This window comes from Heptranchias perlo, chromosome 13 (assembly GCF_035084215.1).
Source record: "Heptranchias perlo isolate sHepPer1 chromosome 13, sHepPer1.hap1, whole genome shotgun sequence".
Taxonomy (NCBI): Eukaryota; Metazoa; Chordata; class Chondrichthyes; order Hexanchiformes; family Hexanchidae; genus Heptranchias; species Heptranchias perlo.
The window spans coordinates 53,653,452-53,678,111 of NC_090337.1; the positions used below are offsets into that span (position 1 = coordinate 53,653,452).

The following is a 24,660-nucleotide window of genomic DNA, read 5'->3' on the forward strand; positions in this document are numbered from 1 at the left end:
ATGAAGGAAGGCAGACTTTAAATGTTCCAGCGAAGTGCAGCAAAACTGTATGATCTAATATTGTTCTCCCATTTAGACCATGAGTTTGAATTCTCACCCTCAAACGAGTTTCAAATTTGCCTTCCATATGGTACCGATATTCTGATCCTGTGTCACTAGGGTATTTTGTGTTGATAAGCGCATTTCTCTGGACATTCTAAATGACTTTTCTTTTAAAAGATTATCTCATAGAATAAATTGGCCTATAAAGTGAAGCACAAAACAGGAAGTCTATGTGATGAACAAGATGTAGTGTTTATATTACACCCATTTTATTATTTTACTAGTGGTGCTCCTCTGGTATTGCTCATGGCACGTTAGAGGCTGGACTGCTTTATAATGACAGGAGTAACGTATCATGTACTACAGATTGCAGTATATAATGTAAGCATCGTACACTGAAGGTCACTGCGCCTCCCCACTAGTGAAGGGAATTTGGTATTTATCAAGTTGTGCTTCAAGACTGATCAATTTTAAATTTTAAAAACAGTTATTTATAACTCAGTGCAGATGCTCCAAGGTTGCACTGATCCACTGCTCGGTCTCACTCAGCAGGACTGACAATCCTTTTTGACATATGTCAATGAAAATAAACACAGCTCGGTATGTTTAAATGGCTTGCAATATGTGCCATTCTTACTGATTAGAAATGCCACTCTCCAATAGAGAGTCACTGGATTGGGTCCAGGAGGGGAAACCTTGGCTCTTTTGTTTTCCCTCTCTCCATAGCCCAGGGTTACAAAGGCCAACGCCTGCACCACCCTTCCCCAGTGAGATCAGCAAACTCATGACAGATTTTCAGGGATTTTCTTGGTCTGTGTGACTCAGTCGGACACTTTTATCCATTGGTCTATGGGAGGAGTCCTACTGTAAAGGATTTTTATCCCAACCCAAATGATGTAACAATCATAGAATTACATAGGGCATATCATGCCAACAGGAAGAGTGCGGGGGGTCGGAGGGGAGATTTGCGGGTGCGAAACCGGAAGGGAAGTTGGCGGACCTTAATGAGGCCAATCAATGCCTCGTCCGGGTTTCGCGCCTGGCAGCCAGGCTGATTGACAAGCTGGCTGTCGACAGGAGCTACACAGCTGAGAGGGGGGATAGAAAGAGAGAGAGACCCCTCATCGGCCGTTGGGGTGGGGGTGAGGGGGGGGAGATCAGACGAGAGAAAACGGACATCAGGAGCAGAGGGGGGAGTCCAGGCGACATTGTTTTTAAGGTATGTTTATTAACTTTTTTTTACAATGGAAAATGTAATTTTATTTAACTTATTTAGTTTATTTTTCACTGATGCGGCCTAGGCGGGAATCGGAAGCTGTGGGAAAGTTGCCTAGGTAACATTAAAATCATTAACTTTAAGTACCTCAATGAGGTACACTGCCCCTTTAACTATTGGCCCACTGGACTTAAGTGGGGGCAGGACTTTCTAGTGACTGATGTGCGCACGCACACAGATTTGCCTGAGTCTAATTCAAAATGTGCGGGTTCCAGCCGGGATGTCTGCCTGCTCCCATAAACATTGGTTTTGATTGCCCCCCTGCACCCAACCCACCCATTTTTCCCTTTCAAAATCCCTGCCCATAGAGTCTACAGCACAGAAACAGGCCATTCGGCCCAACTGGTCTATGCCGGTGTTTATGCTCCAGACGAGCCTCCTCCCACCCGTCTTCATCTAACCCTATCAGCATGTACTTCTAACTGTAATCCAACATAGAAAATGATTATCTCCTGAAAAGCTGAACTCTGAAAGGGTGCTTATGTTTTCTTTTAAAAGTGCGTTCCTGTGTCCAATGGCCTTTTACATTTGGAGCTTCTATAGCTCAGATTGCAGAACCTGCACCTCCCACCCCCCACGTTTACATTGCTAAAACCTGCTCCGACAGAACTGTAAGACACATACCTTTGCCCAAATACAGAAGCGTTACATGTAAAAGCACATAATAACAGAACAGGAGTGGTGAAGTTTTCACCTTCGAGTTACAGACAGAAACTTGTTCAAACATTCTGCTGAGTTGGGGAGAGATGCTATCCCCCCCCTCATTAATATTTATGATTGCACACCAGAGTAACATGATGTCAATCCAGCTCAAATGCATTCACAATAGATTGGCAAAAGGACCTAAAATAAGATTTAATTGCAACCGCAGGCAGTCAGATAATGGTAGCAGAGATGTGAGCAGAGTCTGGAAAATGGAATCTAATTTATATCTTTCCAAAGAAAATTATATGTTTGTTTTTTCTTTTCGTGTAATTGACGAATTTCTGGAGATCTCCCTGAACCCAGAATACGCCAAAGGATAGAACTTGAAAGCAAATGTGAATTAGAAAAATGAGCAGTCGTTTAGATTCATGCGACATATTGACGGGTGACAATTGTGACACACACTTCTGACATTTTGCGTTGTGATATTAACATGATATGAAGTGGTGTCCCATTGATAATATGTGGGAGCATTGGAAGAAAATTGGATGGCCGTGAAATAATCCGTGGTCTTTCCTACTCAAGCGACCAAGGTTCCGATGTAACTCCTGGTGGATCACTTCCTGTTTATCACAGAAAGTGCTTTCTGCAGTGGGATATTTGACTCCAGCCAGTTGGTCCAAGATCAAGTCCCTGAACTTAATGATTTCAGGACATGGGATCTAAGTTAAGACTTGCAGCTATCTATTTCATTTTAGTGGAGGAAAGACTATCGGGTAGATTTTCATGTGTGATGCACATCGGGCGGGCGATGGGCAGAGCAATCAAGATGCCAACCTGATGTCACCACTGAGAGACCTGAACCATTTTGATGGTTGGGCCTTATTTAGATCTGAGAGGTGAGCAATTTGCACATTGCCAGCATTGATTGGCAGGTTGCCAATGGGGGTAGGGGCAAGAAATCTAACAGCACTTCTGTGAAATTCAGCCACCCATTACAACTTATAGGGGAGGGCCAGTCCACCATAGGAAGGGGGGAAGGGGCTGTATTCATGCTCCTCCTGGCCCCACAAAAATCCTTAAAGCCGTTCACCTGCAGCAGTTTTGGGATGACCTCCAGAGGTCCCTATGAGGATTGCAGGTCAGGCCGCTGTACATAGAGTACCATTGGATGGAGCTTGCGCAGCAGGTGTACCACCCATTGGAACTCTGAAATAGCATCTAGGTACATCATATTACCCCATTTTGAGCAAGTTAATGAGCCTCCCGCCTGATTCCGTCTGAAGCCTTGGCTAACCTATTTCCCAGCCCAGCTCAAAATGAGAGCTAGCCAGACCTTGGTGATAACAGGGCACTAAAGTCTTATTTAGTGATTTTGATCTAGCTACTGCCCTATTCCTGCCGAAAAATGTAGTGGTAAGGGCATCAAAATCAGCATCCATTTGTTGGTGGGAGGGGGGGGGTCCATGATCCAGGTTTTAAAAATATTTTTAAAATACACATTGTGTAGATCTAAGCTGGCAAATTTGAATTGGATTGCAAGTGCAGAAAATTAAAATTAACTAGCTTTAAGCAAGGCAAAAGATAAGAATTCTTAGTGTCGCCTTGAGTGACGGGATCATACAACCAGTAAAAGTAAGACGTCCCAAGGCGTTTCACAGGGGCATAATCAGACAAAAAAATTGAAACCGTACCAAAGAAGGAGACATTAGGACAGGTGACCAAAAGCTTGATCAAAGAGGTACGTTTTAAGGAGTGTTGGTTAATTCCTTCAAAAAGGAGCTGATAAATATCTGGTTAAGAATGACATTGTAGGTTATTGAGACATACACAAGACACCATCAGATGATGTAGGTCCCTCTCAGTTTGTGCATCTAAAATTTTTTTCCTCCACTTTCCGGGTGAGAATACTGTCAATCAGAAATTCTTTTGAAAATGTGTCCTAAATTGTCCTTTCACCCGTTTTACCCTGTGCCCGCTTGTCCTAGTGCCGTCTTTTGGATGAGATGTTAAACCGAGGCCCCATCTGTCCTCTCAGGTGGACGGAAAAGATCCCATGGCACTATTTCGAAGAACAGCAGGCAAGTTCTGCCTGGTGTCCTGGCCAATATTTATCCCTCAACCAACATCACTAAAGCAGATTGTCTGGTCATTGGCACCTTGCTGTGTGCAAATTGGCTGTCGTGTTTCCTACATTAAACACTGACTACAAGTCAAAATATATTTTGTATATGTCTATAAGATGATCTCTTCCCTTCAAGGTTCACCAGCCCCAGTTTCTCCAGTCCTCGAAACTCAATCCTTTGACGCCAAAGATTAGCTTGGTAGCTCTTTTATGCACTGGCTCTATAGCTTCATAGCTGTGTCATGTCCACCTCATGTCATGTCCACCTCACTTACGTTTGCACAGTTGCTTGAACGTAACGATTTGCAACGTATATTTCTGGCAGTTGGTCGTTCTCCACTTGCTGATGGAGATCTGTACAACCCAGCGACTGGGAAAGCACTTCACTGGCCTCTGTGGGTAGACTGCACATTCGGTCTGCCCGTTGGCAGCAGCAGCATTTACATTTGCCACCGGTGGTACCATCGCCTTTGGAGGCATCACAGAAAGCCACCTCTCAAGGTACTGGCAGAGGCTGGTGAACTGCCCCATTTACAGCACTGACACCAAGCTGTTAGCAGTAGCTGTGTAATGTAAAAGGGTCACTAAAACAGATCCTGCTCATTCATATAGGGCTAGCTACAGGTGATTTAAAAACAGCTAAAAGAAGTAATAGAAAAAGAAAATGTAATTAAAAAAACTAATTCCATCAGAGTTGAAATGAATTTCATGAGAAAACTTAAGATTTTGTCCATACTCAAAAAATTTTTAAAAAATTCACAAACAAATCTGAATATATTCATATATTTCTACTAATTTTGCTTCATTTAATTAATTTATGTTAACAAAGAACTATTTGCATTGAAATATTTATTTGTGGGATATGGTGGTGATAAAGCAGTGGCTATTTAGTGAGTCTTTCACTATCTGTGTGTCTTTTTCTTTAAAAGAAGCATGTATGCATCAGTTAGTGAATTGTACCGCACCAGTAACACAGTCGACTGACGGGCAAATTAATCAGAGAGCCCGGGCATGCATAACTGTAAGGATCAATTTAATCAAAATTAGCAACATAATCTCCATTTAATGAGCTGAGGAAACCATGGTTCCTAAAGTATTCAGGTTTTTTTTTGGTTGGTTTTGTTTTTGGCTAAAAGAAATCCTTGAATAAAGAGGGTGGGGGGACAGTGGAGGTGAAGGAAAATAGAAAGCACAGAATGGAAGACAGTATCTGTGTGTTTTTAAAATGTCTGCCTCTCTTTTTTGACCTAGTTTCACAAGTACTCCAATCTTTGGGAAGAGTTTTACATTTTTTTTGGTTTTAAATAAGAAAGCAGACTCGATATGGCACTAGTTTTTCTCACTAGTGCCACCTCACCAGTTGGTATCTGTATATATGTTTGGATGCTCGTTAGTGTTTACTCATTAGGTGCGGTGAACATTCATTTTTGGTTTTACAGTTTAGCCTGTTTTAATAACAGAGAGGAAAATAAAATAAAATATAAATACTGGAAACCAGAAATAAAAACAGAAAATACTGGAAAGTCAAAACACAACTCAGATGTTCTGACAAGGAATGGACACTCAAAATGTTAATCTGTCATTTCTCTTTTCCGATGCTGACTGACCACCTGCGTAGTTCTAGCATTTTTTGTTATGTTGACATCTTAAAAATAAACATAGCTCCAAATCTTTATAGGCATTTTAAATCTGTGTTGCTTTTGATCCTGAGCTTGGGGTTAGTACTTGTGATCGTTACCAATTTGGAGTCAAGACTTTGTCTTTGTCTTAGTAATCAGCTACACTCCTCTAATGTAAAAGCAGCTTAACAGTGCAGACTGTGTACGTTAAGCTTTCTACCATGGGAGGGAACCTTTGCCTTTTACATGTACCTTACCATAATCAATATGGTGAACCTGTTATGTTGAAAGGAAAATCCTCATCTTTACAACTGAGACTTAAAATTTCCCTTTTGGAGAGGCCCAGCAGTTTTGAAGAAGACTGACTTTTATGTAAATGAACCATATCAATCAGAGCGAGGAGGTAGGGCAGAACACGAGGCAGAGGAGGAGACACCTGTAGGGTTAGAGTTGGCGTTGGGACTGTTCGAGAGCAACGGAGTGTACGTGCTATTTTAAAGTTCGGTTTTGTGGGTGGATTTGTATGCCATTGCAAGCTGTCACTGTGCTCCATGTGCCTAGCAGATGAAGCCAGTGTGACTTTTACACAAGGTTGATGTTACGTGTGAATGAAAATCATATGAGCCATTTTCCTTGTGCTCACAAAAGACTTGCCCCATTCCTACTGTTGCAGCAGTTCCTATACACTATGGCAGGTGGGCTTATGTACAACTTGTCTCAGAAATAAAAAGTGAGCATCTGTGTGTAAAATGATCTCGACATCTGTTTCTTCGGTGTTATCGAATTGTTTTGACAGATTTTGGACTGTTATCTTCAACCTTCAGCACCTGTAGGAGAATTCAAAATGATAGGTTTAATTCTGCCTTCCCAATCCATCACCGCATCCCAGAGAGGTTTGCTGGTGACAGGCAGGGGGGTCACAAAATGATTACCACCAAAACTGTGACACTGACTCAAAACACCACAGCATAGTGAGGTTGACTTTCCAATTTGTTAATCAAAAATTTAGCTCACACCTATTGAAAATGGTACACATTAAGAAGCTCAGAAGAATCTGAATTGTCATTTTGATTTCTGTGCAGCTGATGAAACTCCTTGAACTAAAGTAATGATACATATGGACAACACTGATGTCAAGAACAGCTTTGAAAGCACAATGCTGATTCAGTGGCCATATAACTATTTGCCTATTTTTGTACTTCCAATATGTGCAGTGAAATCATGTCACATCATCTTCAACCTGGTGGGGAGTCTAAAGAAAAAAATTGTACTTATTTAGTGACTTTCACATCTTCAGGATGTCCCAAAGCATGTCAGAGACAATGAATTACTTTTGAAGTGTAGGCAAATGTGGCAGCTAATTTCTGCAGAGCTAGATCCCACAAATAGCAATGAGTCAAATAACCAGTTAATTTGTTTTGGTGGGGTTGGTTAAGGGATGAATGTTGGCCAGGACACTGAGAGAACTCCCTCTTTTTCTTTAAAAAAAAAGTTTAAGTCCACCTGAATGGGTAGATGGAGCCTCAGTTTAAGATCTCATCCTCTGACAATGCAGCACTCCCTCACAACTGCACTTAAGTGTCAGCCTAGAATATGTGTTCAAGTCCAAAAGCAAGGCTTGAATCCACAATCTTCTGACTCAAGTTGCAAGAGTGCTACCACCGAGCCAAGCTGACTCTTGCTTGTACCATTGTATCTTCAAAAGTGCTGTAGTAATCCATCTCAACCACAGTCCACAAATTGTGACAAAGTATTGTGACTGCCATGGTCTGGAACCCTTCTCCTTCCACATATGTATATAACATAGCAGAAGGTCAATCATTTTAATGAAGCCACTGAAAGAAGGGGTTGAAATCATGCCACATTATCCCTGAGAATCTAGTTATTAGGTCGCTTCTCCAGTTTTGGTCTGGTTTAAGGATGAATGAATACCTCCTGGATTTCTCCTCTTACGCCAGTTTTTCGTTGCAAATCTTCACGTGGAAAATCCTCAAAATAGTATAATTATCCAGGCACAAGGAAAGAGCCGAGAGGAATGGAATGTCAGCCAAGAGAATAGTATGAAGTAGTAAGAGTTCTCTCCCCACAGTACCTGCAGCCAATGGCCTTTGAGACCATTTTGTTCTATTCTTAAATCAGTGAGTGTTTTGTTCACTTTGACCCAGAAATCTTCTTTTATTGTGCTGACGTACTGCTGGTACTTTCTCTGCAAATAACACTACTCACAGCAGAGGGTAGAGAAGATATCTAATGAGCTTTGTTTACTGCCTGCTCCTGGAGGAATTTCGATTTCTCTGGAGCATATTCACTGGAGTCTTGGCCTCTAAATCGCTTCACTTTGGTATTTCTGATGGCACTGGTGAAGTCCTCTGTAGAAATAGTAACACATACGCATCTCTGTAATAAATCTCTCTCTGCTCTGTGTTCTTCCTAAATGATCACAGACTCATTGCAGACTGAATTGGTGTCCGCAGAACCTTCTAGTCAGTTATATGCTTGACACGTATTGCATGCCTTCAGAAAAATTCCAACGTTTTTATACAGTATTAATTCCTACTTGGCACAGTCTTGTTCAATAACAGACCACTGTTTCTATTGGCTAGGACTGAAAGTCAGGCTCAATAAAGATGTAACTGACCTCGTAACTGCTTGTAATACATCAGGACTGCTGTTAGAGCCAGAGACAAGGATATTCAAATCTATTGTTCTATTTACACTGTGATTTCTAGAACGTTCAGACATTACACACTAGACAAGTGTTTCCAGCCCCCAACTGTACCATTCCTGATGGTGGATCAGAAACAGCTGATTTCTTAGACACCGCACAAGCAGCACAAACAGAGGTTGAAAAAGCTCATTCATTATATGTGCAAAAAGGAGATATTTGGCTGGTATCCAATACAAATAAGGTGACTTGCAGAGTTCTGGTAGCCAAGACAAACAACCACTTCTGTACAATATAAACCTGGTTTCAGTCAAGATTGAAATTTAAACTGTGATCAGTCAGTAGGTGTCTGTTGATGCTATCGCTACCCGGGCTTCATCATCTGGTTTTAATGTTGTACCCTGGTCATCAAAAAGCACACCATTGGCAATTCTAAATGCTCACTGACTTGGGTCGTAATCATGCACTCCACTTGAAGTTTGTTAAAGGGGGTGACTGACAACAAGGTTTTTTGGCTTTCAGATCATAAACTTTGGATACAATATAAGCATAGTTTGCTTGACTACATCTTGTGTGGCAGTGCAGTGAGAGTCTATCATCATCTTTTTAGGGAGGCCCTATTTAAAGAATCCAATGTAATTATCTGAAGGTATCTGCACAATCTCTCAGCTGACAGCCATCTTGGAGAACACTGTTCCCATTTACACCGATGTCTAACTGTTATGAGAGTCACTAGACTGATCCCTAGCATCTGAGGATTGAGTTAAGACTGAAAAAGCTTGGCCTTTATATTCTAGTGTAATAGAAGATAGTGAATGGTATAGAAAAGGCAAATCTGGAAAACCACTTCAAATCAAACCATAACCGTAGGACAAGGTGCTCAGGTTCAAATTTGTGGAAGACAAATTTAGGACTGACGTCAAGAAATTCTTCATGCAAACAGTGATCAACTTGTGGAATGGACTTCTGAGTAGAGTAGTGGAAACAAAAAACCAGGAATCATTTAAAACAGTTGGATATTGTGATGGGAAGACTGTAGGTTTCTTCTGAATGCACGAGCAAGGGTGGGGCAAGTGCCCTTTATCTTGTCTTTGCGAATGGAAATCCGTTTCCAGTGGTGTGCCACAGGGCTCAGTGTTGGGTCCCTTGCTGTTTGTGGTATATATTAATGACTTGGACTTGAATGTAGGGGGCATGATTGGCAAATTTGCAGACGACACAAAAATTGGCCGTGTAGTTGATATTGAAGAGGATAGCTGTAGACTCCAAGAAGATATCAATGGGTTGGTGGAGTGGGCGGAAAAGTGGCAAATGGAGTTCAACCCGGAGAAGTGTGAGGTAATGCACTTAGGGAGGGCAAACAGTAAAAGGGAATACGCAGTAAACTGGAATATATTGAGAGGGGTAGAGGAAGTGAGAGACCTTGGAGTGCATGTGCACAGGTCCCTGAAGGTGGCAGTACAGGTAGATAAGGTTTTGAAGAAGGCATACAAAATGCTCTCTGTTATTAGCCGAGGTATAGAATACAAAAGCAGGGATGTAATGATGGAACTGTACAAAACGCTGGTAAGGCCACAGCTGAAGTAGTGTGTGCAGTTCTGGTCACCACATTACAGGAAGGACATAATTGCTCTGGAGAGAGTGCAGAGAAGATTTACAAGAATGTTGCCAGGGCTTGAAAATTGCAGCTATGAGGAGAGATTGGATAGGTTGGGGTTGTTTTCCTTGGAGCAGAGGAGGCTGAGGGGAGACTTGATTGAGGTGTACAAAATTATGAGGGGCCCAGATAGAGTAGACAGGAAGTACCTGTTTCCCCTAGCGGAGATTTCAAGAACTAGAGGACATAGATTTAAGCTGATTGGTAGAAGGATTAGTGGGTACATGAGGAAAAACTTTTTTACCCAGAGGGTGGTGGGTGTGTGGAATTTGCTGCCCAAATTGGTGGTAGAGGCAGGGTCCCTCAACTCTTTTTAAAAGTACCTGGACCTGCACCTAAAGTGCTGTAAGCTGCAGGGCTATGGACCGGGTGCTGGAAGCTGGGTTTAGAATGGGCACCTGTTGTTCTTTGTTCCAGCGCGGACACGATGGGCTGAATGGCCCCCTTCTGTGCTTTATCTTTCCTATGGTTCTATCTACCTTATAATCTATTGCTCAGCTACTCCCTCTTTTTAAATGTTGTGGGTTCAAGTCCCACTCCAGAGACTTGAGCACAAAATCTAGGCTGACATTCCAGTGCAGTACTGTTGGAGGTGCGTTTTTTGAATGAGTCATTAAACTGAGGCCCTCCTTTTACGTAAAAGATCCCATGGCACTATTTCGAAGAAGAGCAGAGGAGTTCTCCCTGGTGTCCTGGCCAATATTTATCCCTCAAACAACACCACTAAAACAGATTATCTGGTCATTATCACCTTGCTGTTTGTGGGACCTTGCTGTGTGCAAATTGGCTGCCGCATTTCCTACAGTACAACAGAGACCACACTTCAAAAGTACTTCATTGGCTGAAAAGCGCTTTAGGATGTACTGAGGTCGTGAAAGGCACTATATAAATGCAAGTCTTTTCTTTCTTTTGGATAACAATGCCGCTTTAAACTAGAACAATAGAACAGACGCAAAGGAAAGAAAAAGTTGTTGCCGAATTCCAGACAGACTGCTTGCCTGAACGTGCCAACTCTCACTAAATTATGTAGTAAGAGGTTATATTCTAAAGAGAGAACAGATTTATGAAATTGACACATTCTCTTTAACTCCTAATGAATATTAAAAAGCTTGTGGAAATTGAATGAGTGAAACTTGTGCTGTCAGGAGTCTGCTCTGCCCCATACCAATGGTATTCACAGTGATGTAACTGACTTCATTCCATCTGTCAGTTATTTTTCACTGACCATGCATCGATATGTCGCATATATTATGTACTGTTCTGAATTATTTTAGTGGGCTTATGTGTCTGGTTGCATTGACTGACTGGGCATACAAAGGACAGCTGCTCACAAAAGTTTTTCTGAAACACAAATTCTAAAAAAAGTTCACTATATTAGAAATAAAATGGCTGATTTTATTCTGCCAGCAGACTTGCATGTTGCTAGTTTTTCCCACACATACTTTGTGCACCATCTTTCCTCTGCATTCCTGCAGCAATCCAGCAGATTTATGGCTGTGCTTGCATTCCCTTGTGTTTCCCAGTAATACATCTGCAACCTGACCAGAGTGCCTGAAAATAGAGGTGGCACTGCAACAACTGGATACCAACCACATCCTCTAAAAATACCAACCAAGAATCCATAAGAGATCTTAGACTATCTGAATATGCATATGTTCCTCTCTTTGTGAATAAAGATCCACCATTGGCGGCCGTGCCTTCAGCTGTCAAAGTCCTAAGCTGTGGAATTCCCTCCCGACACGTCTCCACTTCTCCACCTCTCCTCCTTTAAGATGCTCCTTAAACCGACCTCTTTGTCCAAGCTTTTGGTTACCTGTCCTAATGTCTCCTTCTTTGGCTCGGTGTCAATTTTTCTGTCTGATTACGCTCCTATGAAGTGCCTTGGGATGTTTTACTATGTTAAAGACGCTAGATAAATACAAGTTGTTGTGGTGGTGGTGGTGGTGGTTGTAGTGAAGTGTTGATATAGGTCAGCATCCTTTTCTCAAAGTTTGCTATGGCTTCGTTGAGTTGTGGCCCTATTGAATCCCATTGCAGATTCTGTGTGTGTCATCTTTTTCCATGAGAATGACTTCAGTGAAGAAAGAACTTGCATTTATGGAGTACCTTTCGTGACCTCGGGACATGCCCAAAGTGTTTCACAGCCAACGAACTACTTTTGAAGTGTAGACACTGTTATAATGTAGGGAGATGCAGCAGCCAATTTGCGCACAGCAAGATCCCACAAACAGCAATGAGATCAAATAAGCCGATCATCTGTTTGAGGGATAGATGTTGGCCTGGACACCGGGAGTACTCCCCTGTTCTTCTTTGAATAGTGCCATTGACTTTTATTTCAACTTGGGAGGGCAGACAGGCCCTCAGTTTAACTCATGACAATTCATCACTCCCTCAGTAATGCACTGAAGTGCCAGTGCACTACAGCAGGGAATTCTCCTAGTGTCCCGACCAATAATCCTTCCTCAACCAACACCACCAAAAACAAATTAACTGCAATTTCTTTCTTTACTGTTTCTTGTATGCAAAACAGCAGCTCCGTTTACCAAAGTATCAATAACTCCAAAATATAATTCTCTCTATGTGAAATGCTTTGGGATATTTGAGAGATGTGATAAGATATGTGGATCAGCAAAGATCAGGTAGTAATGCTTAATGCAGTCACACTCCAAACCCCTGCATGCTATTTTTAGGCGGGCGTTAGCCCATTTATTTTAAATAGGTTAATGCCTTCCTAAAAACAGAACATAGAAGAATGCGGTAAGAACATATTAAAAGTTTTAAGATTTGCCAATCAGAAAATAATTAGAAATTATGGGGCAAAAATTTGTTCGCGTCCAAAAACGGGCGCAAAGGGAACGGTTCCAGCGCCTGAATGGATAGGCCCAAGGCGCACCGAATATTGGACCTCGGGCCTCATTATCATTGATCCAGTGAGCTGCGGACATCTAATGGGCATCGCCAGACAGCTTGTCGGAGAAGAGGCCTCAAAGATCAGGCTGCTTCGTCACCGGCAGAGGCCCTCAGGTAAATCCTTAAAGGGGATCGAGAGAAGGGGGGCGACTGGGATATTGGGGGGCGTTCGGTAGAGGGGGGCTACCGGGAGGGGGTCATTCGGGAGGGAGGGTAGTGGTGGCCGGGATCGGGGAGATTGGCAGCAGCAATCAGGGAGGGTCAAGGTCACGATCAGATGTGGGGGCGGGGAGGGTGAGGTGATGGTGAGTGGCGGCTTGCAGTTTTAATGTGGGGTTGGGAGATTCAGGTAAGTAATTTTAACAAACCTATCTTTTTGCGGGCAGCCTGCAGCGGTTCATGTAAGGACCACCTGTTAGGCCGCATGTAGACCTGGTTTTCCTGAATGCTGCCTTCGGGCAAACCGATATTGCAGACGGGGCCTCAAACAAGCTTTCGGGCCCTTATTTGCATATACAAAGGGTCTGATGCCTGTCCTTAGAAGCCTATTTTTTGCCTACACCAATAGCTCGTGCACTTCTTTCCTGCCATATTGGTGGCTTAGGCATTTGTTTGGCGCCCAAAAAATGGGCGCAGCACCATCGAATTTCTAGGCCCATATATGTCACATATGCAAATTTACTTCCAGTGCCGCACATCAAAAAATGTATTTAACAAAGAACAAAAAATAATCAATTGAGAAACAACCCTATGAACAGAAAATAAAGAGGAATCAGAATATTTGTAACTCTTAATAGATATTAGCAATTACACTTTAAAAAAAAGAAAGCCAATCTGATCTGTAGCTGACTTCAGCACTGATTTCAAAAATACAGAGCAATTGTAAACTTAAAATTATTCACACCAACACTTTAGCAGCAGAAAAGTACATTGCGCATTACACAATATAATGGTCCCGTTCGAGATCTTACCATGCAAAGCCACGGGAGTTCTGCTAGTGTAGAAGTAAAAGTCTAGTAATAAGAACATAAGAAATAGGAGCAAGAGTAGGCCATACGGCCCCTTGAGCCTGCTCTGACATTCAATAAGATCATGGCTGATCTTCGACCTCAACTCCACTTTCCTGCCTGATCCCCATATCCCTTGATTCCCCTAGAGTCCAAAAATCTATCTGTCTCAGCCTTGAATATATTCAATGACTCAGCATCCACAGCCCTCTGGGGTAGAGAATTCCAAAGATTCACAACACTCTGAGTGAAAAAATTCCTCCTCATCTCAGTCTTGAATGGCTGACCCCGTATCCTGCGACTATGCCCCTAGTTCTAGACTCTCTTGCCAGGGGAAACAATCTCTCAGCGTCTACCCTGTCAAGCCCCCTCATAACATTATATGTTTCAATGAGATCACCTCTCATTCTTCTAAACTCCAGAGAGTATAGGCCCATTCGACTCAACCTCTCTTCATAGGACAACCCTCTTATTCCAGGAATTAATCTAGTGAACCTTCATTGCACTGCCTCCAAGGCAAGTACATCCTTCCTTAGTAATCTAGCCTACGTCAGTAATATTTCAGAATTCACACTTCCAAGTATCGAAAGTATAAAACAAAGGAAGAAAAAAAGGGTCAGAGTTAGAAATTCACAAGCACCTGCCAATCTGCAACCTTCCCTCACCGACAGTAATTAATCTCCAACTGATCTCAGGATATGCCTATTTAATGGAAATTAGATTTTGTAACATTAAAGGGGCAGGCTATATTAAACACAGTCGCACATTAGCAGATTAATACCTCATGATCACATTGTATAACGCTCTGGTCATTATTAAACAATGTACTCTGACATTCAGTGAGTGACACCATTGGACATTTGCCAGTGGATATAAAATAATAAAAATGTAACTTAAAATAGCATCTGTTTTCTACGAGGAATTAGATTATCATCTCAGAGAAAATGTAAAGGAAATTGTTAGTAGTTTGTTCTAGTCTATACATTTGAATTTATGTTGCCAGCTTTATTCATTCAATTTGCTTTTTTCCCCCGTATATTAGAGCCTCCCACAGCACCAGAAAATCCCATTTCCACAACAAATGAGACCTCCATCATCCTGGAATGGAGCCCACCCAGAGACAGCGGTGGCAGGAATGACATTACGTACAACGTTCACTGCAGGAAGTGTGTGGGGGACACCAGGAAGTGCAGCCCCTGTGGGAGTGGCCTCCATTTCATCCCACGTCAGTTTGGATTAACATATACCAAAGTTCTTGTTACTGATCTGCTGCCTCACACTAATTATACCTTCGACCTTGAGGCTCTGAGTGGTGTATCCGAGCTGAGCTCCAGCCCTAAACAGTATGTCTCCATCAATGTCACGACCAGCCAGGCAGGTGAGCAAATCTCTACTTTTCTCTGTTGCCAACTGTGAGACATCATTTGAAACCAGGTTGCCACGGACAACAACCCGTTAATTGCAGGAAAGCGTGGCTTTGAAATGCATCATTTCTGAGAATGGGATTTTGTTGCCGGGTTGGGGGGGTGGTGGTCATTAATTATGGAAAAGAACAGGCTAGCTTTTTTGTTAAGACACATTTTGGGACCTTGCTTTCAAAAACAAGTATGGTTATCAATATTCAATTATATTGTATCACAGCTGATCACAAAAACAAAAATTTTAGAAATAGGATTTCCTTTCATATTTTAGACAATGTATTGGAACTCCTCAGGAGATAAATCCCCCCTGCCCCACATCCATTTTATCCTTTCCTTGCTTGAATATGCTGATTATACTGGGTTTGGTACCCTGAATGTTTGCAGCCCTCTAGCAACTGGTCAAGTGTTCCCTTTTTTTAATTCTCGTGAGTCTATACCATGAGTGTCAGCATGCTGTGGGAAGCATTACAGATAAGCCCTATTCTGTTCTTACTCAAGATCCCACATTAGTCCATTTTTCATTATCAATCAGGAATAGGAATCCAAGGCTGATTTCTTCCTCCTTTACTCAGAGGCAGTGAAACCTTGTGTAATTTTCCCACAGTCACCCTGGCTGAGACTCATCATAGTTCAGTGGTCAAACCCGTGACCACTGTGAAAGTCTCTGGCCTATTTTATCATTAAGAGAAACTTGATTCCATGTTCTTCTCAAAATTCTGATAGCAATAGCACCAATAGGGAGTAATAAGAATACTTTTTTTCCTGTAATCTCTCTCTCTGGAGATACTACATGTATTTGGTTTGTAATTTGAGTTTTAGTCAGTCAATAGAGTCTAATATTTATGATTTCATGGTTGTATTTTTTTCTACTATGAAAATCAAGATCGACTTGACATTTTGTGAACTTGTGCCAAAGGGATTAGTCAATACATACTTGAGTAATCAGAGCCATGTGAGTGCACTGCTAATGATCTGCAACTCTAATCACTTTGCACAGTTGTAATTGCAAATCTCTCAGAGTTATTCGTTTGTAGATGCTCTTGTGTGCTGTGACAGAGATGGCAAAGTGAAGTGCTTACTACACAATTGAAGATATTACAAAACCATCCAGCCAATTTGTTTTACCTATAATGCATCAGACTCTTGATTTGAAGACACGAGCTCCCAACATATTTCCAACTGTACTTCCAGAGTGGGAGAGAGGAAATGTGCCAGTCTTAGCTGGGTTGCGTAGGAGAGAGACAGAATTAGATGGGGGAAATCATTCAAGGTCAGTCCTGCTTCCAGTCGTTTGATCGAGGATTAGCCTCAGAGTTATCCCCGGAGTTATCCTCAGTTTTGACTCATTCGCATTCCTGATCAAGGGCAATAATGTGGATTTGAGGAGGAGGATGTAATTAAAACAGCAAAAAGTCACAAAGTTAATGAGAACAAAATTGTGAAGAAAAGTGGCCTGATGACTGATAGGATGTTTAAAGGAAAATTCAAGCAGTATGCCTTTGTCCTTGAGCTTTAGTGGAATAAGTATCCAGTGTCTAATTAAGAGTTAAATAACATTTCTATGTTTTTCAAACCACACAGTGGTTGGGCTCCACCTTACTGAGGTTACTAAGGCTTGGCGTAAAACTATGGCATTTGGTGGCTTCCTGAATGGCTGAGCTGGTTAAGGCCAGAAAGGCCTGGTCTGTGCTAAATTAGCTAATCCCAGCTAGAGTGGCTGTAGGAACTCCATACTCTCAAAGCCTTGGTTAGGTGAAGTAAAAGTAAAAATGGCCAATTCCCCTCTCCTATACCCTCAACTGCTGGGCTTGTCCAGAGCTAATTCAAAATGTAGTGCCAGCCCACTGAGAGGGCTTCTGCACTCTTTCAAATAGGTCCTGCTCATTTCAGATGCTGCCGCAGAGCACTATAACTTCTTCCTCTCCATCAGTGAAGAGCAAGATCCTGCTCTGAATCCGCCTTGCCAATGTAAGTAACCCCGAACCAGGAAAATGAGTTGGGGTCACAGTGGGACTGGCAGATGGAAGGCCCCCCTTGAACGACCCATTTTAAATATTACTTAAAGAAATTCTCAGCTACTCTCAGGTAAAGCTGTATAGAGTTTTTGGAGACATTTATCTCTCTGGGAGGTGGAGAAGGAAGAACGAGCAGATAGAGCTGCAGCTGGAGGGAGTTCAAATAGAAGGAGGTGAGCTCACCAGAATCCTTACCCTCCCAAAAGAGCTTATAGGCCCAAAACAACATACCTGCAATTCTCTGAGGAGCAGTTCTTAAGAAAGGCTCTGATTGTCCGGGGAGGCAGCGACAGAGTTGTGTTGCATCCTGCAAGGCTGTTGCATTCAAAGTCGGGGGAGCCTTGAACTTCTTTGCATCCAGGCTGCCACACCCACATTAGGCAATCTACCGCAGTGGAAACCCGGAAAATAGGGCGGTGAGGCCTACTGCCGCCTTATCGCCCCAACCCGTATTCATCACCTCATGCCTTAACTGGACTGCCATTGCTCGCTGCCGGAAGCCCACTGTACATACTTATTGAGCCTCAACATAGGAAAATGGGTCGGGGCTGGGGCAGATATGGAGGGGTGGGTGCAAGTCCTGCCCTGGTGGAACTCCACCCTCAAGAGAAGAATCCCCTCCAATACCCATTGAAAGGAAATTCAAATAAACTTTATAGATATGATTCTGAGCAGTCGGTTGGTTCATATGCACTTCACGTTATTTAGTGGTTTATTTTCGATAAATCATCAGCTCTTGTCATATATCTTCTATATAGTGCGCGGCAGGATTAGGTTTTGGGGAGTCTGATACACTTGAGGGTTTTTCTTTTGCTATTCTTTATAACTTCGGTCAGTTTTAGGAATAGTTTTTGTTATAAAAGTATAAACTTTTCTTGCCTTTCACTATTTTATTGATACTACTATGATGGCTCTTCCTCTAAACTTTCCCACCTGTTCCTGCTAAGCTCCAAGTATATCACCCGCCAGTCTTCCTCCTCCCTTTATCCATTGTGTGCTTAAATCAAGACTCATTACTCCGACTCCAAGGGTATAATTATACTGCTAGTTTCATATTGGTGCAAAAACAATTTCAGCTGCACAGTCATGAAAGTGGCAGTCTAACTTAGGAGTCAAAGCTTCTTTGTCACAGACCTCATTACAACCCACAAAAATGGGCAGTTGGCAGTATAACTCAGGTCTGCTACACTTTGAATTGGTGGAACCCATTCAAGCTTTTATAACCCAAATTTGGCATCGTCTAATCGTGACAGCCTAATTTACCCCATGTTCTCTCCAACTATTTTTCAACCTTGGTGGTGTCGTGCACTTTGACCCTTGACTCTTCACCTTGGTTTCTCAATAAAGAGAAACAAAAAGTCTGCAATTATAATGACAAAATAAGTTTCTATTTGCACATCTCCAGTTTGACTTCATTAAATAACTTTAGCTAAAGTGTACTGCAGTATGAGTTATTTCCAGTCTCCCTAATCTGAAGTGAAAGCATTCATTTTACAATGCAGCCTAAATATAATGATAGCAACTCCAACCACTCATTATTATACATGTATTTTATCTTTGGGTGTATATATGTGCTCATCCACAAAAATGTGTAGAGACTGGAGCCTCTCATTCTGCTCTCATTGCCAACAAGAAGTAATAAGAGCATACAAAATCGCCAGACAGGAAAAGACCAATAGGTTCATCTAGCCTGTCCCCTACAGTTGTGCTGCCTTATGCATCACATCAAGACTCTCCTTACTCCCCAGGTGCCATGTAGTCTCCTAGGAAAAGCAAAAAATAAAATCAAAAGACCAAGGCGAATTAGGGAGAAAAAATGTGGAAAATTCCTCTCCGATCCGCCTAGGTGATTGAAACTAGTTCCAGGAGATTAATCCCAGCTCGTATATAGCACGGGCCAGATTCAAAGCCAAGTTCCCTCTAATCTGCTCCAACAACACCCCAACTCCAGCCTCAGAAAGATAACCCTTGTGCTTCAGGTTTGAATTTGTCCATTTCCTGCAAGAGCCATCTTCGCAGCATCTCTAAGTGAAACTGCCAGTTCGGTACCAATTTGTGTTGAATTTTGGCCACTTTCGTGCCCACAAAGAATTAGATCAAGACTCTTCAAGTTTACACTACTTGAGACCTGACAGAGAGAAGAACATTTTTGTCTGATCAGTGTGGACTGGATTTGAACCCAGCTATCAGAGAGAAGGGGCAATGTGCCAATGGAATCCTTTCATAGTTGTCATGATCAATATTTATGAAATATACTGCGAAATTAAAACATTGTACTTAAGTAACACTGCGATCCTTCAGCACAAACACCAGGCATAGCCTTGAGACTGTAGTACGTCACCTTAGCCTCAAAACCACATGGCCAATACCTCCATAACATAACAAGAAAATAAGGACCATGCAGAATATACAACATAAAATACAATACCATGGGGTGAGTAAAAGGTTAGAATTCAGCCTCAAGACATTCCTAGACTGATGGAGGTTCATTCGCACAACTTATTATATCAGAGCCCTCAATGTCATTACAGCCTTTGATTTCACTTCCAGATTTCCACCATTCCATATAAAATTGTCATCACATGAGGGATTGCGGTAACAGTCTTTATTTTTGACAGTACCAAGGAACTGGCTCATCCAGTCTTCACATGAGTCGTTTTTAAACAGTTTGAATGTTTCAAGTTACAGAAGCTCCAATTCGCGAATGCAATACATTTGATAGATTTTAGAGAATGCTGTGTTAAGGCTCCATGGCTGAGTTGCATTGCAGCGTCATCTGACATATAGAAATGTGCTGGCTTACTGAAGTGGTGAGACATGACTAATGTTGTGTTATTCTCAGCACCTTGGGGAGAGGAGTCATAGTCCAAGGCATTAGTTAAGTAAATGTGTTGCAACTGGGACTGTTGAGTAAGGATAAACATTCTTTCATGTTTGATATCCAAGCTGGTGTGTTGCCAGGATGTTGTATCATGGAGTTGTTACTATGGAAGTGTATCACTTTACTAATGATCTGCTTTCATCCATGTTCAAGTGAACGTGATTCTGAAGGAGAGAAAGAGTAAGGATAGTATCACTCTGGCTTGGCAGGGACCTGACCGTGCTAATGGCGTCATTGTGGAATACGAGGTCATCTATTATGAAAAGGTCAGTAATAAAATATGTATGGAGCTTCTGATTAATAAGGAAATATTTTCTAAATTACCTCCATGAAGGTGACAGAGCGCTGGAGCACCAAGGTTGCAACTGCAATCCCACTGCTCTGCTGGGTTCCGCATCTGAGCCACATTCTATAGGGAGGCAATTAATGAGGCTAAGCATCTCCTGAAGGAGAGGAAGCTGCACTGGTAGCCAGTTGAGAGTGGTATTGGCAAAGAGGTAGGAACAGACCTTGGCTGCACTTGGTACATGGCCCAGCAACACCAGAGTAAGCAGAGTAAGAACGTAGACTTTTAACCAAATAACGTCCATGAAAGTCAAACAAAAATATTAAATTGAAAGGTTAAAAAAGTGGAGAACTCAGCAGAATGAAGAATCAACTTCATCTACTCTCATTGGTGCCACCTGTCATTGTTAGTTCCCCTCTTTGAGTCTCCTCATGCCACCACCTTTCTATGGTCAAGAGAATGGTCTGGTGACCTGGTATTCACCATTATAAATCTACAGTGGTCCATTAGGAGGAATTTAAGGTGACTTTCTCTGTTCCTTCCCTGTGGAGGAGCCCCTGACTTTCACTTGGTGCCCCCTACAGGAACATAGCTAAAATCTGTATCTGGAATTACAGATGTGAACCTATGACTTATTCAGCATACTGCAGTTCCAATGTGCCAAGCTTCATGCTCTATTTACATTTTCTTACATTATCCTGTTAATCAAGATCCAGGAACTTTTGGACGATCACGCACAAATGTGATGACTGTTATGCAAAACTGAACAAGGACGAGTTAAAATTGGGTAGAACATGTATGTAATGCAGAGCCTTACCATAGGATAATGGTTTGAAGTTCAAAGTATCATCTCCATACTTCAAGTCTATCACGGTGTTTTTATAAACTCTCCGACCTGGAGAAAATGCCCGAACCAATTTTTATTGATCTTCATCGGCACTTCTTATAGTTTGCGTCTCATGCAGCCAGGGGCCATATGCTGGATTCTGTTAAACTGGCTGTCAGGAACATCCATTTCCTCTTCGACCTTAGTACCTACTGCTGGTCTAACTGTATCCAGTAAAAGTGCTGGAGGGAAGCAACGTGATCCAGGCACATATCCTTGTTGACGTTACATTATAAGATCATCATCACAGCCCCGTATATATTTTATGTATCACGACATTACAAGTCAAAAACAATAAGACGCAAATTACTCTGTGCATGCTCAGTGGCTTATTTGTCATGGCTACTCTGCACATACATTCCCTTTCACAAGAGAAGCTGGCGACACCATTGAAAAGTAAATGTGGGAGACTGGTGTACTTTGACCTATAACAAAAATGGCTTTCTTGATTCTCATTTCTTTCCTGCCACGTGGATTAACAAACACTTCAGCAGCCAATTTTACAGTGGCTTTGGTGGAAGCTTAGGAGGAGGTTATTTGGCCCCTCTCTTTACCACGTAGTGCATGAGGGAGGGAACCTAGTTTTATTTAGAAAAGGTATGTAACGGGATGTGTAGAACTGCATGCAATAAGGGCGAAATTCATCAACGGCAGTAGCGCAAAATGGGCTGATCGTGAATCTGCAGCCCGTTTTACACCACGCCCAATTTTCTTTGCAATTGACTTCAAATCGGATGCAGAGTAGACAGGCTATCAGCCCGTTTTGCTTCTGGCATTGACCAATTTTACCCCCATTGTGTTTTAACTTCACCTGTTATTTATATCTGGGATTGCAATCTCCAATATCTACAGTGGGTCCTCCATACCAGCATCAATCAATAACCTACTGGCGCTTCAGAGCAGAATGAGTCCAATCAATATGAAGTCGTTATAACAGCACTTTGTATTTATTGCAACAGAATCAAAGGGACCAAAACTACACTGTTTTGAAAACCAAATCTAACAGTATGACGGTTGATGGACTAAAACCAGGCACGACATACGTGTTCCGGGTCAGAGCTCACACCAGCGGAGGACATGGGACCTATGGTGGTGAAATCGAATTGGAGACCAGTCAAGAAGGTAAGCAGAGAAAAACCTACTTGGAACAAACCTCTTTTATTGGTGAACTGTGAGGATTATAGCGCAAGAGTAAATCCAAGTTAACATTGGTACTATTTGCTGTTTTTGGTGGTGCATTTTAAAAGATTCTGGGGCAAATATTTACTCAAAGACCCCAAAATAATGCATTAGTGGGCAGGAGCAGGAATTGGCAGTGGTCAGACAGGCTAAGGCGAAAATAGCATCGTGGGTCTTAAAATGTGTCATTTGACCCTGATTTGCACGTTTGTAGGAGCCTCCCATCTCCTTCCGACGGGAGCTCCGTCCACCTAAATGGAGGCCCGCTCAAAAGTCGGTGCAGACACAATGCTGCGGTAAGTTGACGTGACTACCTGCCGTTTGATTTTGGTCCCACCGCCACCCCATTTTTAAGCGTAAATGGGACAGTAGCGAGATGAAAATTGTAAATCGAAGGAGCCAGACATGCTACAGGTACCGGACTCGTGTACTGAAAATTAAACTTAAATCATTTAACTACTTGGGAACTTTTTTAATTTGCCTCACATCAAGCCATCGCTATAACCCACCTTGTGTGAAACACATTTGGTGTGAGTGAGCCTACCTTTTTTTTGTATTCAGTCTCAGGATGTGGGTGTCCCTTGCAAGGCTAGCATTTATTGCCCATCCCTAGTTGCACATGAGAAGGTGGTGATGAGCCACCTTCTTGAATCGCTGCAGTCTGTATGTTGAAGGTGCTCCCACAATAAACCTATTGTAGGCAGATTTATACCTCTGGCTTTAGTGCACTTTGAAGGACTTCACAGCTGAATTACACTGCAGTACCACTTTACATCACCTTAAACTGTCTGATATGACTGGCCTATTAAGACTTGTCACCAGGAATAGTGCTCTGTAAAGAGTGTAAAAGGCCCTTAATGCACAAGTATAGAGAATCATAAAAACATCCTTCTAATAACTGAGGGGGAAAGTGTCCTAAACTCACTGACATTGAATAGACATCGTGAGAGTGTAAATTACTGAGAGCAGAAACCATGTTGAAATGTTCGTTCTGAGACACTGTGCGTGGTCGGTGATAGTAAAGGGATAATGATTATTCACTCGAGTAGATTATTGCCTTTTTATTTTCAACTAGAGGGAATTATCACTTGTTTGGGCAGTGAAAACAGCATTCACTCCTGGAGGCTAAGTGTTTTTATAACAGAACTGCGAGTTACACAGCTGTTAAAAAGAATGAAGTTCACGAATGTTCAATAAATCTTGACTCATTTTTAAAGCTTTCACCGACCAGTTCTATCGGGCCAGCACTTCCTTTGATTTAATCACTATAGAGTTAATCACAGGCTGCCAACGGAAAAGTATTTAACAAAATGATCTGTGCCTTGCAAGGAATGAATATTTGTGTGTGTATGCATATCACTTGACTCTACAGAGAGTTTACTGAATCAACTGAATGGTCTTAAAAATCCAGAAATGCCAAAATCAAAAGAAGAAATCTCTACTGGGCTTGATTGGGCCAATGGAGATTCTGTTTGGGAAATGAGACTTTGGCCCAATTTGTGATTTTGGCAATGTGTGATTTTTTTCTCTGAGGAAACAAATAAAAAAAAGGGTTTGGAGGGAAGAAATGTCCTTCAGTACACGACAAACACCATTTTCATAGGCCTCATAGAGGTTACCAGTGTCTGATCACTATCCAGAGGACTCTGATGAGGAACGCGGATGTATGGACATCACAGGATCAGGTAGGGCCATCACTAGAATAGCCTGCTGGTGCTTGTAGGCAATGCCCACATCCTTGGGCCAGATACCAGAGGGATGTGAGTACACCAGCAGGAGTCACTGCTTTCAGAGAGAGAGAAGAGAAAAATTGTGGGAAGGATGGGGTGGTGGGCACCATCATCACTGAAATGTTTGGAGCTTCTCTGGCACTATTGAAACTTATGGAACAATTCAGGTTGTCTCCTGCACTTCGTACACAACACGTGGTAAATGGTGTCAGAACATCAATGCTCCACGGTAACCTGATCATAGCAGTATGCTGACACATGAGGCATTAAGCAGGTGAAAGGACAACATAGGCCTTCAAGCCTGTAATATTTATAT

At 42.2% G+C, this 24,660-nt stretch overlaps 1 protein-coding gene across 1 annotated transcript in view; it reads left to right on the forward strand.

The window, feature by feature from the left end:
• The window catches only part of LOC137331602 (ephrin type-A receptor 3-like), a 245,296-nt gene that overhangs the window by 134,862 nt on the left and 85,774 nt on the right, over positions 1 to 24,660 (forward strand). Inside the window, exons 4-6 of the mRNA XM_067995509.1 lie at positions 14,989 to 15,324; positions 20,417 to 20,529; positions 22,395 to 22,557. Coding sequence (XP_067851610.1) covers positions 14,989 to 15,324; positions 20,417 to 20,529; positions 22,395 to 22,557 — 612 coding nt within the window. The remainder of the gene's footprint in view (positions 1 to 14,988; positions 15,325 to 20,416; positions 20,530 to 22,394; positions 22,558 to 24,660) is intronic.